The sequence below is a fragment of the Canis lupus genome, chromosome 2 (assembly GCF_011100685.1).
Source record: "Canis lupus familiaris isolate Mischka breed German Shepherd chromosome 2, alternate assembly UU_Cfam_GSD_1.0, whole genome shotgun sequence".
In the NCBI taxonomy this organism is placed as follows: Eukaryota; Metazoa; Chordata; class Mammalia; order Carnivora; family Canidae; genus Canis; species Canis lupus.
The window spans coordinates 21,506,596-21,525,236 of record NC_049223.1 but is presented as its reverse complement, the minus strand read 5'-3'; the positions used below and the strand labels follow the sequence as shown (position 1 = coordinate 21,525,236).

The 18,641-nt window shown below is 43.9% G+C and overlaps 1 protein-coding gene across 8 annotated transcripts in view; it reads right to left on the bottom strand.

The window, feature by feature from the left end:
• FRMD4A (FERM domain containing 4A) overlaps positions 1-18,641 on the bottom strand; it is a 736,083-nt gene that overhangs the window by 302,496 nt on the left and 414,946 nt on the right. For 2 of the 8 annotated variants that reach the window (XM_038530069.1, XM_038530067.1), the window contains exon 1: positions 16,711-16,818. The exons of the other annotated variants lie outside the window; for them this stretch is intronic. In XM_038530069.1, the coding sequence (XP_038385997.1) occupies positions 16,711-16,803 (93 nt within the window). In that variant the 5' untranslated portion in view covers positions 16,804-16,818. Of the gene's footprint in view, positions 1-16,710; positions 16,819-18,641 lie in introns of those variants that run through there. 8 annotated transcript variants of the gene reach the window in all.

Genomic DNA, 18,641 nt, shown 5'->3' with positions numbered 1-18,641 from the left:
TTCTTTGGGGCGGCAAGGGTTCCCAGTGAGCATCCCCGGACACCTACTGGCTTAGAGAACACAGGTCATCCCTCAGGGTCTTCCGAACAACGTTCTAAGCCCTGGTATATTATGAGTGCTCGAGTAATATCAGATGATCATCAACTGATTTTTATTTATTTTTATTATTTTTTAAAGATTTTATTTATTTATTCATGAGAGACACAGAGACACAGGCAGAGGGAGAAGCAGGCTCCATGCAGGGAGCCCGACGTGGGACTCGATTCCCGGGGTTTCCAGGATCAGGCCCTGGGCTGAAGGCGGCGCTAAATGGCTGAGCTACCCAAGCTGTCCAAACAACTGATTTTTAAAGCAAGAGTATGTACAGAAGCCGAGCTCAGAAAATTCCATAGGAGGACCTAGGAGGAGAAATCACGGAAGGCAGGGGGAGAGCATAGTTAATATGAGAGGAACATCAGAAAGATAGAGAAATGGAAGGGATTCATACAGTTGCCAGATAAAATATAGGACACCCAGTTAAATTTGAATTTTGGGTAAACTGCACAAGGCATACTTACACTAAACAACTATTTGTTGCAATTCAAACTCAGCAGAGTGTCCTGTATTTTCATTTGCAGAACCTGATTGTCCTGGTTCCTCCCTCAAGGACACTTCTCAGCACCCTGGGCCCCCAGGAGTCTCACCGTAATTTAGATCCCAGGCAGATTCCCTCCACAGAGATCCCTGGAGTCAAACTGCCTGGGTTCAAATCCCAGAGCTGCCCCTGCTGCCTCCCTGACCCTAGGCCATGATTTCATCTCTCCCCCATCTTTTTTCCTCTTTTATAAAGCAGGGATGCACATCACCACCGGCTCATGGCGTAACTGAACTTTACACAGGTGCCTATCAGGTCCAAGTCTTCTGAGTCTCAGCAACTTTCTGTCCAGCATTGCCCATGGTCATTTTCTTGGAGACCTGAGATCAATGTGGAGAGGTTGGGGAGGGAGAGGAAGACACAGTGCCTGAAAAGCCATAGGAGGACGTGCTCTCCCCTCCTTCCCCAGGGGCCTGGCTGGCGTGTCTATCCGGTCAGTGCATTTCCTTCCTCCTGTTCCCAGAGGGCTGTGTCTGGGGATGTGTTGGGGAAGGAGGGAGGAAAATGTGTCACTTGATATTTGCTCCTTGACCCGGGCTGACCCAGCTAATTCACTACAGGATGGAAGGAAGCACACTCAGGAGGACTTCCTTTGCCAGAGCTTCTTGGCCTTCCATCTCAGCGATCAGCAAGCCAGATCTTGCTTCCTTGACATTAGCTGAGCAATGGGAGAACCCATAGCCTGGCAAAGTGGACAGGCCCTAGCCCAGTGACATCTTCTACCTCAAGGTCAAAAATTCTCAGAAAGCTTCTAGATCCCAGAGCCAGCACTTGGGAATGTTATTTCTTCCTCTCGGAGTAAACCTGACCCACCAGGGAAGCCTCATTGTCTCAAAGCTTTTATTATTATCTTTCTTCCCATGAACTGCAAGATCTGAGACTAAATTCCAGGAATGGACTGTTACTAAACATTAAACAAAACAAGAGGGCCAAGGTATCTGGAAGCAGGTGGGGCTCAAAGTCCCCCCGGAGGAGATCCCGGGGCCAGGTTCTGAGGTAGATTCTGACTCGGAATCCCTAGTGGAATTGAACAATTATCCCGAAACTGCTATCTGAATGCTGTGGTTTCCCTAAAACAGCGTTCTTGGCTTTCCTATTCCTCTTGGCACTGACCCATCGCCTGCAGCAGCAAATCTTTCCCAGGAACCTATTGTTATTTGTGTATCTGATAGTTTACAGCCGAGCACACTGACAGCAACATTTAGAGAGAAAAAGAAAAAAGCAGGGGAGGGTGAAAAGGACAAAACGGAGGCTTCCAGCATCCTGGTGGGAACTGTAAGCCAGAAACTGCCTCTTTTTTGGCCCACTGCACGGCGAGTTAGGACGCTACAGAAAAGTCATTGTCAGGGGTAGCTGCAGCTTGTTGGGGAGGTGGGCATCAGACACAGGGATTCCAAATGGGAGCAGGCACCTTCTGACCCTCCACTGGGGTACCTGTCTATAGCGTAGTCTCTGTTCTCCCCAGGAACACCCCTTCAACAGCCACCAAAGTTGAAGCTGCGCAAAGTCACCACGTACATGCAACACACAATAGGGTGAAATGGAGTAGCTCTGTTTTGTCAGGGCTGAGCATTCCGAATGAATCCATTCCCATCTGGGAAAAAGAACTGCCTTGTTCAGAGCACGGTGTTCCCATGTCTCAGCTTACCTATAAGCATTTCTGATACACCTGTTGGGATCATTAGTTCTGCCAAGAGAAGGGAAGTAGCATACTTTGTTCTATTTTTTACTCTCAATGGACTGTGTTTCCATTGTGTTGGTTTCCCTTTCAGAAAGGAACACAAACAGGAGGGCAACTTACAGGATTCCATGCTGCTTGGCAGGGGTGAAAAATATAGACGTATAAATAAATACACAGAAAATGAGAGCAAACCAGGAAATGAAGGATAATAGAAATAGAAAAAAAGCTACTCAGAAGGGTGGGATCAATGTGAAAAGGCCTATTCCTTAGCTGGCAGCAAAGGTTAAAAAAAAAAAAAGGTAAGCAAGTCGAATCATACATGTACTACTTATCATATCCTAAAAGGAATTAATAAGGTGGAATTTATATAAAGGACACTGAAAAAAAATAAGGAACAATATCTTTTTTTTAAAAAAAAAGATTTATTTATTTGATAGGGAGAGTAGGAGAGAAACAGTGCAAGCAGGGGTAGGGGCACAGAGAGAGAGGAAGTTCTAAGAAGACTCAGTGCTCAGTGCAAAGCCCGATGTGGGGCTCGATCTCAAGACCCAAGATTGTGACCGGATCTGAAACCATGAATCAGACGCCTACCTGACTGCACCATCCGGTCGCCCCAAGGAACAATAGCTTTCACTGTCATTTTGAAAAAGCCTTGGAAACATTTTTGTACATGTCTCTTTTGTTGGCTTTCAGATCAAGGTGGTCCCTTACTCACCCTCTCCCTGTGCTCAGACACGCTGCAGCTGTGTAAGTGCTTCATGTGGTTCCCCCAGACTCTTCCTCCTACCTTCTGCTTTGACTCTACCTCTCTCATTTCTCTGGTCTCTGACTGTTTCATTCCAAATGTTTCCAGCTCTAACACTTTCAGACTCATGCCCCATTAACTTGTCTATGGGGCTTGTTTCAGAGATCACGGCCACTAGCAAACTCTTTTATCTGGCCTTGGTTTTATATTCTGTAACTCCTGCCTACTCCACTCCACTCCACGTCCTGTCCAAGACCCAGGTCAGCCAGCCAGATTCAAGTCCAGAATGGGCTGCTGCTTGTCTAATAAAAGGATCCTAAACATCAACACTCAATATATATGAATAAAATCTTAAAATATTATCTGCAGGGAGTATATTGATATATGATTATTTAATTTTGTAAAGATATAGCATAATGGAATTAAAGTAATGAACAGCTAACGAATGAATAGCTAAGGTGTACATTGATCTGCTTCTCCTGGGATTGGATGTCCCTAGGAAGCCTCGGGCTAAGTGCTAGGAGGCAATCAGTTTACAGTGGCCGTACTGGGAAGAGGCAGAAATAAAGCTATCCTGAGATGAAAATGAAAGAGACACATCTCTGCTGTGAAAATGATAAGTGAGGGCTGCTATTCAGAAGGGACAGTTAGGAAGTGTGACTTGCATTGTCATCCAGCCAGATCACCCTTCCACCTGGTAGGATCAGGAGACTAGATGGGAAGAGCCAATGCTTTCATTAGAAAGGGAGCTGTGGATCCGTTCAAGTTCTTGCTTAGGGACTTGGCCAAGACCCCAGAATTCCCTTCCATCTAGCATGAAAGAAATGATTTAGAACTAAAAGGTTTTAGTTCAGCTGTTACCAGTCAACCACCTTGATCATAAAAGAACCTCATTTTGGTTCTCATGTGGCCTCTGGTTTTGAGTAGGACCACACACCGCTGGTCTGTAAATATGAGTTAGCAGCAAACTATATGCCCCTGGGTGGTGGAACAATTGCTTCATTGGATGAAATTGTTAGGTATGGTTTTCTTTAACACTGGGGAACATCTGCTGAAAGCAGAAGAATGTGGCTGATGCTAAGCTGGCCTATCAGGCAAAGTAATTAGACTGTAGGTTCTGTTCCTCCCAAGTTCTGTTCTCTTTGCTAGGTGATAAAACTATGCTCTAAGCCAAGAGGATGCTGTCTTCCAATTTCCTGTAGCTATAGGACATGCATTCAATTTATTTAAATGTATTTTAAAATTTGCATTTAACCTGTCAAAGGAGTTTTTTTCCTTTTTATAAAAAAGAAATTCTGATTTAGCAGTAGGATTATGATGCCAGCTGGAAGGCCTGAGGATCTATTCCAGGATTAGTATTCTTTGTATGCAGATTTCTTCTTTTTATGAAATTCAAGACTGGGGAGAGAGAATACATAGATATTTAGGTTGAGGTGGTACTCATTTTATTGTAGAAGTTGAAAACTGGCATCTTATGGACCAAACGTAGCCCACAAATGTGCCTTGTTGGCATGCAATGTTTTTTTTTTGTTGTTTGTTTGTTTTTTTTTTTTTTTTTGAGCTTGGATCAGTTGCCAGCATATAAAAATTGAGATATTCTCTGTCTCTGTCTCTGTCTCTGTCTCTCTCATACACACACACATTTTCCCTTACTTAGAAGAAAACTGCACAAAGAGTTTTTTGGAAAAGTCAAAGGGCAAGACCAGCAGCCCTGACTCCCCATGGCAGAGCTGAGCCGTCCTGGCCCCAGTACTGGGGGCAAGGGTGCCTTTCCTTGTTGTGCTACATTTATTTGACTGCCTGGCTCATATAGGGTTTGAGTTATAAGGCCTGGATGGCACCTTATTTTACAGGACACCGAATGTCAATAGAGGCGTTCCAGGACTAACATGAAGGATTAGGTCCCAAGGGGACCGTAGGAAATAGATAAAAGCTCTTGAAAAGAACCACTTTCTGATTGGTGAGTCTCAGAAGGGACCAGAAAGTCTTGGCCTGCACATTATACATGTTTCTCTCATGCCACCTTAAGGCCATTTGACTGAAGGGAAAAGGAAGTCACCAAGTCTCAAAGATACTTTAATTTGCTGTTGGGCACATTGGTTCAGTACTGTCCAGAGGGGAATCACAGAACACACAGCTACAAATAGAGGACAATTCAGATGCTCTGAGAACGGACTCCATGACTGAACCTAAAGCCACAGGATATTAGTATTATCCCCCAGAGGTGACATTGAATGGGATGGCACATGGCCTGGGGAGCCTGGCTCTTACTCTTTGGGCCTTGGTCCCTAGGAGAGACTGCAGAGCTGCCATTGGAGGCAATCGTGTGAGTATGTTGCTCTGTGCTGCTCAGTTCAAATCAGTAAGTGTTTCTGGAGGATTTTTTTTTTCTTTTGTAGTTCTTCTCCCTAAAAGCTCAGCTACTTGAAAAACCAGAGCTGTTGCCCAGAAGGATGAGGGGTGCCATCTCCTTTCCCTCTCCTTATGTAGTGGGTTGACATTTAACAATAGAGGACCTAGGACTGGCAGCTGCATTGTTGCCTATATGGATGGACCTGGCCATGCAACACAACCCTGCAAAAGTGAGGGTGTTACACGTATGCAGAAGAGTGTGCTCCAAGCACTAGCAACTGAACTTATCCACATTCAGGCCCACCACTTCCACTCCAGAAACAAAATAGGCTTATTCACCGTCATCAGCCCAGAATCGTGGGAGGGACCCACAACATGTCTGCTGTTGAAACTGTTCTCTCACTAGTTCAAATTTGATGTGCCAGAGGCACCTGCTTACCTAGAAGAGGAAGATGGTGGGGGGAAGGGAAATCTAGAGGTTGTAACTGGGTGAACACTCTGATGGGATCTACCTCAAAGACTGCGTTCAAATCGTTGATGGCCGTTACTTTCCTTTGACCCAAATGGCAGAGAAGAGCATGATTTTCTTCTACAAGAGTGCCACGAAGACCCAGTAAAACAATACCTGATGTCAAAGACATAATTTCTTCCATTGCAATTCAAATCCATTTGCTTTTACAGACCAGTTCTGAGGCCCTAAATTCAGAGTTCAAATTAGGACTTGCTCATTTGTGTCCTTCAGTGGCTGGCTCAACCCTCAACTAAACTTTCTAAATATATTCTGGGACTTGGCTGGGTTTACGAAGCCCTGACACATGATCACACATCAATCAGTTTTTAAAAAAATTTTCAGAGGCAAAGTAAAACAAAAGAAAAGAGGTTTTATTCAGATAGATCTTAGGAAAGTTAAGACTTTGAGGTGGATTGCTAGCTTTTGACATAGGTGACCAACAAAAGACATTGAAATTTTTCATCTTCTTTCTTGCACTGTGGTGTTTTGTTTTTGGCTGGACAAGCTGTAAGGGACAACTGCAGTTCTACTTTTCTGATACAGTGGTTTAAGTGGGTGGGGTGAGGGGAGGGCAATGTCAAGTAGGAATACTGTAGGGACACCTGGGTAGCTCAGTGGTTGAGCATCTGCCTTTGGCTCAGGTCATGATCCCAGAGTCCTGGGATCAAGTCCCACATCGGGCTCCCTGTAGGGAGCCTGCTTCTCCCTCTGCCTATGTCTCTACCTCTCTCTGTGTGTCTCTCATGAAATAAAAACAAACAAACAGAAAGGGAACACCGTATTTCTAGGGTGCCATCAGGAGGAAGATTCACTACTGGCCTTTGTTGCCATAAGCTTCACCTCGTTCTCCATCACAGCCTCTACTTGCTGTGTCTGGGATTGACTCTGGTTGAGTAAAAATTGTCCTGAGACTATCAGGAGTCTCAGCTTTCCTGTCTGCATTATTTCCCCCTTCCTTTTTTTTTTTTTTTTAAGATTTTATTTATTTATCCATGAGAGACACAGAAAGAGAGAGAGGTAGAGACACAGGCAGAGGGAGAAGCAGGCTCCATGCAGGGAGCCCGACGTGGGACTCGATCCTGGGTCTCCAGGATCATGCCCTGGGCTGAAGGCAGGAGCTAAACCGACGAGCCGCCCAAAGATCCCTCTATTTCCCCCTTCCTATGCTGTGCTCTCTTCTCTACTTCCTCTGTGCCGATGCTTCTGGAAAACTATACTGCAGGTACTCTTTTTCAAACTTTAGTTCATGTTCTATGCCCCAGAGGTTCAGATTCAGTATGTCTGGGGTGGAGACTATGCATCTGTGATTTAGAGAACATCCAGAAATTTTGATGCGTGCAGTTTGCACACAAGCTTTTTGATAACAGTGCAGTAAGATGATTTTCTAGACCCTATCTTCCATGGCTATCAGCAGCACTGGACAACCCAACATTCCCTTCTGCAAATTTCTCTTCAATTCTCTTTCTACCTCACTGGCTGCTCCTTACTAGTCTTCTTTGCTGGTTCCTCCTCATGGAACTGACCTCTAAACTTTAGAGTGGCCTTGGGTCTAGTCCTCAGACATTTCCTTGTCCCCATTCACAAAACATTCCCCAGGTGGTATCTCCTGGTCCTGTGGCCTTAAACACCATCTGGTGGTGGTGCCCTACTTTAACTATCAACTCTCTAGAAGAAAAAAAAAAAGCCATGATTTGTAATGTTTGGTAATTGGTATGGTGCATTTCTCCCACCATGACCCATCTGAAGCCATCCGTGTGTCACCACTGAGTGGGGAGTTGGGAAGACATCCGCACACTCAGCTTTTGAAAGCCTGGACAAGCCAGCTTCAGAGCACCTTCAACAATGTCCATGTTTACCAAGAAGCCCAGAACTCTCACCTGCACACGAAACTTACATTCTTAATGTCCTCCTTTTGAATTTTAATCATCTCAAGGTCATCCCATCCAAATAGAGCTCTCAGACTCCTCTGCCTCTGCTGTCACTCCTACCAGCCTCTTGGCAGCGTCTCCAATCTTAGGCTCAATCTCAGGCTACAGCTGCCTAGGGGTCAGTCTTGACCTTTCCTCTCTCACTCATCGCCTGACCCATCCACTAATCCTGTCAACTCTACCTTCTAGATAAATCCAGAACCCATTCTTTTCTCACTTCTCAGCATCTCCGGAGTATCCTCTGGCCTTAAACCACCATCATCTCTCATCATAGCGTAATGAGTCACCTTACTTCCATACATTTTTCTATCAGCCTTGTAGCCACAATGATTCCTTCAAAACATGTCAGCTGGAATTTCTGGGTGGCTTAGCGGTTTAGTGCCTGCCTTTGGCCCAGGGTGAGATCCTAGAGTCCCAGGATCAAGTCCCACATCGGGCTCTGACATGGAGCCTGCTTCTCCCTCTGCCTGTGTCTCCACCTCTCTCTTTCTCTCTCTCTAATGAATAAATAAAATCTTAAAACAAACAAACAAACAAACAAACATGTCAGCAGATGTCATCCTTCTGTCCCCAAACCACTGGTCTTCTGTCTCATTCAGAGTAAAATGCCCAAGTCCTTATCATGGCCCCCACAGCTCTCTGTCACCTGGCCTTCTAGCACTTTCCTGACTGCTCTTTCATTCCATGTACCCCATCCCCTCACTCTGCTCCAGCTCCTGCTACCTGTCCACCCCCCCCACCCCCCACCACACACACACCAACTAGTTTCAAGCCCATCAAGGATGCTCTGGCATTGTACTCCTTGTGTACTGGTGGTTTCTTCTGCAGGGCACATTCCTTCCCCAGAGGGCTCTACAGCTCATCCTCTTACTCCTGCACGTCTCTTCTCAAATATCTTTACCAAGAGTCACATCATATAAAAATGTAGCACCTCCCATCTCTCCTCACTTTTTATGCTGCTCTTTTTTTCCTTAGAGGCCTTAACATCACTTAAAAGACTTTGCTACATCCCTGGGTCTAGAATGTGTGCCTGGCATGTAGTAGTTATTAAATAAAAATCTGTGTAATTAATAAATAGTGTATTGGGTCCTAGGTATTACATTCCCTGGGGTATTTGTATTTTGAGACTGATTTGATTGAACTCAGACCACATTTTCCAGAAATGATCAATATACTTCTAAGCCTTATTGGTTTTCCTGATTAATGTTCCAACAGAGGTATTAGAGGACCATTTGAAAGCATTATCCATGTGGAAATGTGACCTTGGCCTTTTTGAGAAAAGTCAGTAAGCAATAGAGGAAAATGATCAGAGGCATATTTATTGACTATTTCAAAATACTCATATACAGATTCTGACTGGGAAGGAGGAGGGCTGCCCACACACTCAAAAGTGTTGTGTAGTGGAATTTCAGTGAGTTTTTCATGAGCAAATTCTCTACCAAGAAGAGCTAGCATCCTAAAATAAGTCACCTGCTGGGACTAACAATGATACAAGTATTTATCTGCATAAGAAAGGCAGGCACTTTGCAACCCTACTTTTTGGGTGACAATTCTATTTGATTAAAGGTCTGAAAAAAAAAAAAAAAAGGTCTGAGTTTATGACCATGAAGACATTCTTTTTGCTCATCTGTTCACATTCATTCAATAAATATTTATTCGCCCAATATACATGCCAGGCACTGTTCTAGTTTCCAGAAAAACTGGTCAAGTCCTTTGAAGCAGTTAGTTACTGAGTGACCGGAAAGGAAAAGAAAAGGGACAAAAAATCCACAGATGTGGTTTATCCACTCCCAGCTTAGAAAACGAAGATCCGTGACCATAGTTTCTTCCATATTGTTTTATACACCTAAGATAATATTGTTCTCAGAGGTGCATTGATGAATCAATACAAACAAAAGCGGACTGTTTTTAACTGTGTGTTCAAAGAAACTCTTACGTTACACAGGTGGATAGTATTCACTCTGTGAGAGCAATTTATAAGAGATCTGTTTTCAAAACACCCATAGAAAGTGTTCAGAGATTACATGATTGATTTTGTGGACATAGCTGCGATATGGCAGGCTGAAAGCTCGGAATGGGGCTTTGTTCCTGCTCCAGTGGAGAAAAACTCTGCAGGGCTAGCTGGATTGGGTGTTTCTGATCTCAAACTGTCTGGAAGTCCTGCATAAAACTAGTTGCTGTGACTTCAGAATCTTCTGTTTAATTACCCAGAAAGTGGTCTCTGAGTGCTGAGCACTACATAAGATGTCCTAGAAATATGAACCCAATGCTCAGGGAGTTTAAATGATTTTTTTTTCCTATGGAGAATGACACTTTTGACTAAAAATCCAACATAATCAACTCAATTATTTCCTTTTCATGTGAAGACACCAGAAAGCACAGTAGATAATTTAAATAATTTCCTAAAGCTCCACCTTGCCCAGATGGTCCATGTTGGCCGTAATCTTACCTCAGTGTGCAGCTCACACTAGAATTTCCTGGGACTTAAATAGCAATGCCTGGGTCCCTTCTCCAGAGATTCTGATACACACTTGTCAGGGAGACAGCCTGGACATTGGGATTTTTTAAAAGCTCCTCAGGGGCTTCCCATGTGAAACCAAGGTTGAGAAGTGCTGCTTTAGGATGAGTCATGGCATTGGGCCCACGACATCAGTGAGAGTCCTAAGAAGCAGTCAGGACTTGGGGCCAAGGAGTCTATAGAGAGAAACCATCGCTTGGTTCCATGCTCAGCTGGATAAATGCCATTTGGTGCCAGATGGGGAAGCCTGGGGAGGGGGGGGGGCGGTGAGGGGGGGGCTTACCATTTACCAATGGTCCTTACCATTTGAATAAGAGGATTCCTGCCCTGCTTTCCACCCTAGCCCAAGGAATGAAAACTCTAGAGAGGGGTAACAATAGGGACAGCCTTTCCTCTGTGCAATCTCATTCCAGCCAAGATGGGAAGTCACTGGTTTAAAACTTGACAGAAGCTACTGTAAGAAATAAAGTCAATGTCAGTTCATCAAGTTTGAGTCACTTAAAATCGCACAGGGCTACCAATATGGGGGCGGCGGGGGGAGGGCTTTCAATGAGGCCTGTGAACCAGAGATCTGGGGTCCCTGATAGTCCGTGCTCTCCAGAGAGAGGTATATTTATAGCAGGAACAAAACCCTATGCAGGATGAGGGCGTTGGATAATAATATGTGTGAATACACTGATCTGTCTGAACAGTTTCTTGGCTGTCTGCTTTCAATGGTAATAAATATCCACTAAAAGCTGTCTGCTGTATGTGTTTCTGGTAAAGTCTCACACTTCCCTGCATGAATACATTCAGAATGTAAGCACCACACACTCGACTATAGAGACTCTGTTGTATTCTGAATTCTTAAGTTATGCAGCTTAGCAGCTGTGATAATGTAATGGTTTGCAAAATAATAGACTGGCAATACGTCAACCTGAAATAACACATCAAATAATGAATAATGTGGGTGCAAAAAGGTTTAATTTATACTGTGTTAAAAATACTGCTCCAGAAATATCACACCATTTCAGTCTTTCCAAGACAAAAAAAAAAAAAAAAATTCCTTTCACTTAAATATTCAAATAATTGTGGTAAAAGAGAATGCTTTCTTGTTTCTTTTTTTCCTCCCCAATAAAAATGTCAAATTTACATTACTCTGTGAAGAGATATATAAGCTGAGTCTGGTCAGTTGTTCGCACACATGCTTCATTCTGCTTTAAGACACATGGCTTGGTCTTAGAGTTTAGAGCATTTGTATCCACAGTTTGTATTAACATATAAAAGTGAACACATTTCCCATCAGTGATAATTGGGCATGGAGTAATTTAATGTTAAAAAAAAAAGAAGTTGTTTCTATTTATGTCTTAATTCTGCTCTTCTTCTCAAACTTTCTCACTGAGGGAAGTTTATAAGAACTTTCAGATTTCATTTATTTTCTCATCTAGGGAATATTTATCACACTCTTAACCAGAGACCAAGATATGTTCCCTGTCCTCAAGGAGCTTGTCATCATGTGGAGATTTGACTTGATAGAAACAGGATGGAAATAGGGGGATTCAATGAAGTGTGATCTGTGCTGCTGTAAGGAAAATGCAGAGGGCTAAGGGAACCCAAAGGAAAAGCACTCGTTCAGACTTGAAGAGCAGGTAGGGTTTCTGAAAAGCCTTCCCAAGGGTGTTACTTTTAGGCTGAAAGGATGTGACTAGGAAGTTAAGGAGATAGAGTGAGGAGGCATTGTGTGTTCAGGCAGACTAAAGCATGTGCAAAGGCCCTGAGGCAAGGGAGAACATGGCAGTTTGAAGGAATCATAGACCCGTTCAGTGTGGTTGGAGTCTAGCATTCTCAAGGTAAAGAAGGGGGAGAGCTGAGGCTGGAGAGGGTAGCAGAGTCCTAATCATGAAGACCTCTATTTACATTTAGGCATTTATCTAAGTACTTATCTTGAAGCAGGGGACCACTTAAGGGTTTTAAGTAGACAAGTGGACATGACCATGCCTATGTTTTAGAACGATCACATTGCTGCAACACAGAGCATGGACTTGGGGGAACAAGAATGGCAACTGTTTGAAAGTGAAAGATGATGGTGGCCTGAGCCAAGAGAAGGAAGGAGGCAGGGAGGTCGCCTGGGTTCTGCTCTGGGTGTTCAGGTAGCTAGTGGACTGAAGGAGGAGCAGGACTATCAGTGAGGTGATCAGTTCCATTTTGGATCATGTTGAATTTGAGGCATTGTATCATTCAGGAGAACAAAGATGTCCAGCCCTTCCTGGGGTATGTGGGTCTGGATGCCAGAGAAGATACATTCTTAATAAATGCATGTCTGAAACAGCTCAGGCTGGGCCACAGAAAGATCCTTATTCTTGGGTTTTGGATCTATAAAGAAAGGTAATCTCCAACATGACACCACTTCTTCATAATGCACGGTTACAGTAGTTTAATAAAAACATTACCCTTGCTCCAAGGCAACCCCCCAGGAAAAAGGTCCACGTTTGCTCTTTCCTTAACTCATTTATATGTTGTGCTCTTACAGTCATTAGAATTTTTCATGAAGTTCATTTTTACCTCTGAAGTAACAACACCTGGTTTTGGGAGGGAGAGATCCAATAGAAGCATAGGGGCTTGAGTAAGTGTAGTTACTTGGCATTTGTATGCAATACATTTGAAACATTTTGTTTTCTATGTGTCTTACATAAAATCGGAAGTCCAAGGCAAATTATCACCAGGAAATGCTGTCTGTCTTGGCTTTACTGGGTAAAGATCCCTAAAGGACCTCTCCAGATGAGTGAAGTATGATCAAGAGTGTGTGTATATGTATGTTTGTAAAGACTATCAATTATTAAACATACAAGCCAAGTGCTCCTCCATTCAAAGATACGAAATTTAAAAATACCCCATAATTGATTGCTTTCTATATGTGAGGTGTTGTGTTAAAAATCCTTATATAAGTGACCTCTAATCTTAAAAACCACCCTCAATAGTGGATAGTACAGATGTATAACCTAAGAACTCTGAGGGCAGCCCCAGTGGCTTAGTGGTTTAGCGCCACCTTCATCCCAGGGTGTGATCCTGGAGGCCCCGGAATCGAGTCCCACGTCAGGCTCCCTGCATGGAGCCTCCTTTTCCCTCTGCCTGTGTCTCTCTCTCTCTCTCTCTCTTTGTGTCTCTCATGAATAAATAAAATAAAATCTTAAAAAAAAAAAAAAAGAAAGAACTCTGAGAAAGTCTGGCCACTCTGCCAAGATCACACAATTAGTAAAGGGCGAGGCTCTCAGTTTTGGGAACCCTGTGACTGCAAACCCTACCCTTTCCACCCCACTTTGCTGCTTTAGGTAACACCTAAATTGTCTTCATTTCTTGTTTTGTAGCTAAATGAGTGCCCTGTTACATCATTACTGTTTTGTTTATGTAAACCCGTATCCCTAACTTCTCCTGTCTTACCAAGCAAAGTATTTTATATTTTGTTGTTTCCCTTACCTTGCCTAACTCTGTGATGGGCTCGTGGCAGTCTGAAAATATGAACAAGAACTGAGTCTGGTCTCACAGCCTGAGTGTTTCTGAAATCAGGATTTGATAAAGGTCTAGATAGCATAGTTAAAAAGGTCTGTATCTTTTCTTTTTCTTTTTCTTTTTTTTTTTAAGATTCTATTTATTTATTCATGAGAGAGGCAAAGACACAGGCAGAAGGAGAAGCAGACTCCCCACCGGGAGCCCGGTGTGGGACTTGATCCCTGGACCCCAGGATCACTACCTGAACCAAAGGCAGACACTCAACTGATGAGCAACCCAGGCATCCAAAAAAAAGTGCATTTCTTTTCTTTCAACTCAACTGGCAGTTAGAAAACAGGAGCCACATGCACTCCTGGATGCCTGAGGGCACACAACCAGCCCTAGAAATCATTAGCTATTCCTCTTGGTCAAGAGTCTTCTATATACCCTTTCATGAGAAGTCCTGGTGACAAGCTGGTTACAGCCCTTTGCTCAGGGACAGGCTGCCGTGTGGAAGCTCCCCCAGGGACCAACGGTGATGAAGCAGGACAGAAGATACTGGGTCCTTGGACATGGGTCCTGCTCTGTGGTTGACTATATGTCCCTGAACAGAAGATTAAAGATGAACACTACCTCCCTTGCCTTGGCTTCTCTCTTCCTACAGGACAAGGGTGATAACCCCCATTCCCTATGTCTCACCAGCAACTCAGGATCATAATATGAATTAACGAATAAAAAAATTCATTGGAGTAAAGACAGTATGGACATGAGACCTGAAGATCATTATATATTGTGAGACAATGGAAATCACCCTGAATGGCTGCTGATGTCACTGGAAAAGGTGCTGTTGCTTTTAATTCAGGGAGTTCCAAGAAAAGAGTGCTGGTTCTCAGTTCCTGCCCTTAAAGCAGTTGCCACATCTCACCTTTCGCGTCCTCCTTTTACACAAATGTTTGACTCTGATTCTGAAAATTGTCATCAAGTCGGCAACAGTATAAAATGCCCAGTTGGAATTGACACTTTCATCATAGGTTCCAATTAGTGTCATCCTCCCTTACAGTGGAGGGTGAGATGGGCGGCTCATAAGGAACGCAGGGGTGCTCTTCCTGTGAGCCATGGTGTCCCGGCCATATCGCTTCACCTCGAAAAACCGAGATGAATGGGATGTCTGGTGCTTCTCCTAAGAGGCCAGCAGCTTGCAGATCTAAGACCCGTGCAACACTGGTGTGTGTGCCCACGGGCAGAAAATAAGTCTGTGTGTTTTGAATGTAAGTATATGCCAGCACATGCGACAATGTTTTATGTATGACGCTGTAGACTGTCAGTCTTTCTTAAATTGGTAAGCAATGAATAAAAGAAATGGTAACTGCATACATCTGGATTTATTAAAAGCCCACAATCTATCAAACATCCATCTGGAGATTCTCATGGTTAAATAAAGGTTACTATGGATTTTTTTTTTTGTGCCTATGCCCAGATAACTCTCCCCTTAGTATTGCCAGGTTCCACAACCCCAATGCATATAATTCATGTTTCTAAATGACTAGTTGTGAACAGAACACATTCTATAAACTTAGTTCCCATAAAGGTCAAAATATTTTCAACAAAACCTAAAATCATATTCAACATAAGCCTTTTAACATTTGCCGTAACTGTCAGTCCCATGCTCTAAAGCTATTGGATAGGAGGGAGCATGCGATGGGCACTTACTGCAGATTAGTTGATGGCTCTGATATTGAGCACAAGAGATATGTCTCAAAGACCTACATAGGAAGTGGAGCTTTTTTTTTTTTTTTTTTTCCCATCAGTACTCAGATGGCAGAAAGAATGTCACTCATCACCAGTCAGGAAATCATGCCCACCTGGATTCTAGACAGACCCTCATGTTTTAAACCTTCAACTGTGCTTTCCTTAAATTTAAAAATCACCGAGTAGTCAGTTTACCAACCAGAAAAAGTTATTCAAATTCAACCCCATTCCCCTTAAGAAGATGCAGCAGGTTGCTTATCTGTCAAGACAGCTTTTGGTGAAGCTATTTGCCTTTATGGCTATTGGAGTACACCTTCAACTACGATGTCTAAGTAGATTCCGCAGCTCACAGAGGGGACTGTCATGATTCAAACAGGGGCTTCTGGGTTTCTGAGACCTGCAAAGCATTCCACCCCAGTGGGGGTGTAGGCATTTTGTCCCTACATGAATGAGCCCAACATCCCAGGGAGGCAGCTAGCTCTGCATCCCCAAAAGTGCATTAGTCACTCCACGGAAAGACAAACCCTTGTTATTTTACAGGATCATCTCTGATTACCGCAAAGTAAGCATGTTTCAAAAATTAACAGAGTAATTTTGAGCCAAAATCTGTAGTAGTAAAAAAAAAAAAAATCCAAAATGATCACAAGGTATGTGAAACAGCAACAACACAACAGGGGGATCTTGGGGGCATCATTTAAACCCACCAGGCATCAAAGCTCCTTAACATCGTCAGCGCCTTCTTTGAAGACACAGTCACCCCACAGAGGAAATTTGCAGCTGTGCTGCATGAATGCATCTGTTTGCAGCCCCTGCTTTTCTCTCCAGGCACTCACATCTTCCATCCCGATTCCCAAGCGCAGTCCCTACCCCAACCTCTCCCCTCCTAGCTCATCTCTCACAGCACCCCCACATGCGCAGCTGGCAAAAATTTGTTTCAAACATCTCATCATTACCCATTAAGAAGAAAAAAAATATACACATGACATAGTACTCTACTGTCCCAGGAATTCGCATTTTTCAGGAAAACAGGGCTCCCCGAAGGGATGCTACGTACAATGCAAACAAACATCTCCTTTCCTTTGGAGCAATCGCTCCATGCCAAACCAGCAGCCCGCCACGTCGCTTACCCTCTCCACGCTGCGTCTTCTCAGAGATCCATACGGAATTTTCAGTAAAAGTCTTTGAGATCTATTCGGAGCCACTGCAGCCTGAACCACCATGGTGTAGAGCCGCGTGTGTGCGTTCCTCTGTGTGTGTGTGTGTGTGTGTGTGTGTGCGTGCGCGCCCGTGTGTTCCCAGCAAAGTGCGAGACAAGGCTTCCTCAAAACTAAGTTATGGTCTCCTGGAGGTTTCCCAAATATCAAATAACTGAACGATTTTTTTCTTTGGACCATATGAGTCAAGATGTGGTTCCTGGGGGGGGTGGGGGGAGGCGGGGGCAGGGGGATGGCTTTAGCCGCCCCTGGTCTGTCCCTGCCTGTCAGTCCCTCGGCTGAGACGGCATGTCCCAGAAGTTGGCAAGCGACGCCTCTGGGGAGAGTGATCCAGAAATGTCAACTTTGCTTCTCGTGGCTACAGACAGTAACCAGGTCAGTTGTCTACTCGGAGCTCTACCAGTCCTATTATTCATCACATCACATGACTCCAGAGCCCCTGGGCCGTACAGTAGGTCACATGCTCACCTTTTAAAAAAGACTATTTGGAATATCACCATCTGGTGCGGAGATTAATGTGAAACCCTGCATTCTGATTTCTCCCTCTTCCGAACACGGGAAAAATATTTGCAGACCAGTGACATCACGCACTGGGGACTGGGAGGGACGGCTGCTCACGGTCATAAATTACACGGGTGACCCTGAGCATCGGATGCACATATCTGGTTTTTCTCTCCCTCTTTCCAATGCATAGCAAATAAATGTAGGAGTGCAACTAATTATATATGTGAATGTAGTCCACAAAGATAGAGCGTGAGAGAAGGGGAAGAAAATGTTGGTGTCACATGGTTCAGATGCACCGAATATACCGGACAGACTCGCATTTGGCATCTCTTCATTTCAATGTTTGTGTTATAGAACATTTATTTTTACATGTGCCGGTAAACATGAAGAAGTTTTGCTTGATTTTGCAAGGCTCTGATGAGGACTAAGTTCAGATGCATCCATCACGTTTGCCTATTCTTTTCTAATAAATAGTATGTGATTCCACATCAGACAATCTTCTGAGGGATGGTACACGTGGTCTAAAATTTTAACTTTTCTATAATATCTTGTAATTGATATATTCCTCCCCTATGTCCTCTCCCCCTCTAATCTATTTCTATAGCAGAGAAAATTATATAAAGGAAAAACAAGGGGCTTCTAGAATCGGAGTTTTCTTCTTTTTCATGTTTGTAATGTATTTCTACATTCACTGCTCTGGGTTTTAGGAAGGGGATGCCATTTCCTTTGTAGTAATCGTGCTTTGGTGTTAGCCTGATATCACTTTTATGCTTTGGGATCCGGCTTTTATTTACTCTCTGCAGACCAGTTTATTGCAAACCGTGGAAAAGAAAGTTCTGTTTATTCAAAGACTCCAATAGGAAGTGGGATGGGGTGCGAGGGGAAGAAGTGGAGGTTTGCTCTGCTGGAAAATGAACCAGGAAAGCCTCTCGGAAGGGGGGTGCTGGTGGGGGCGGGGTGGGAAGGATGGAAACGTGGGCCTGGTCACTCAGTGCAGACACACATTAAGAGGCAGTTAAAGAAAGCATCAAGTTGATGTGGGAAATTCCAAATATACAACAATCGGGCTTTGTTCGTAATTGGTTCCATATGTGCATCGGGGGAGCCAGTGAGAGGGTGAGAGAGAAGGCCAGCAACAAGAGAGACGGGAAGTTGCTCAGCCTGACTTGCGGAGCGTCTCTGGCTAGGTGGCTGAGGTTTATATACCTTTTTTCCCTCTTTCTTGCTTCCTTTCTGCACTGCCTGGTTTCAAGCTATTTTGGGGTAGAAACAAATCTGGAATGATCCCCAACTATCTGGCCAAATGTGTCGAACTTCCTTGATACAATCCCACTTGACCA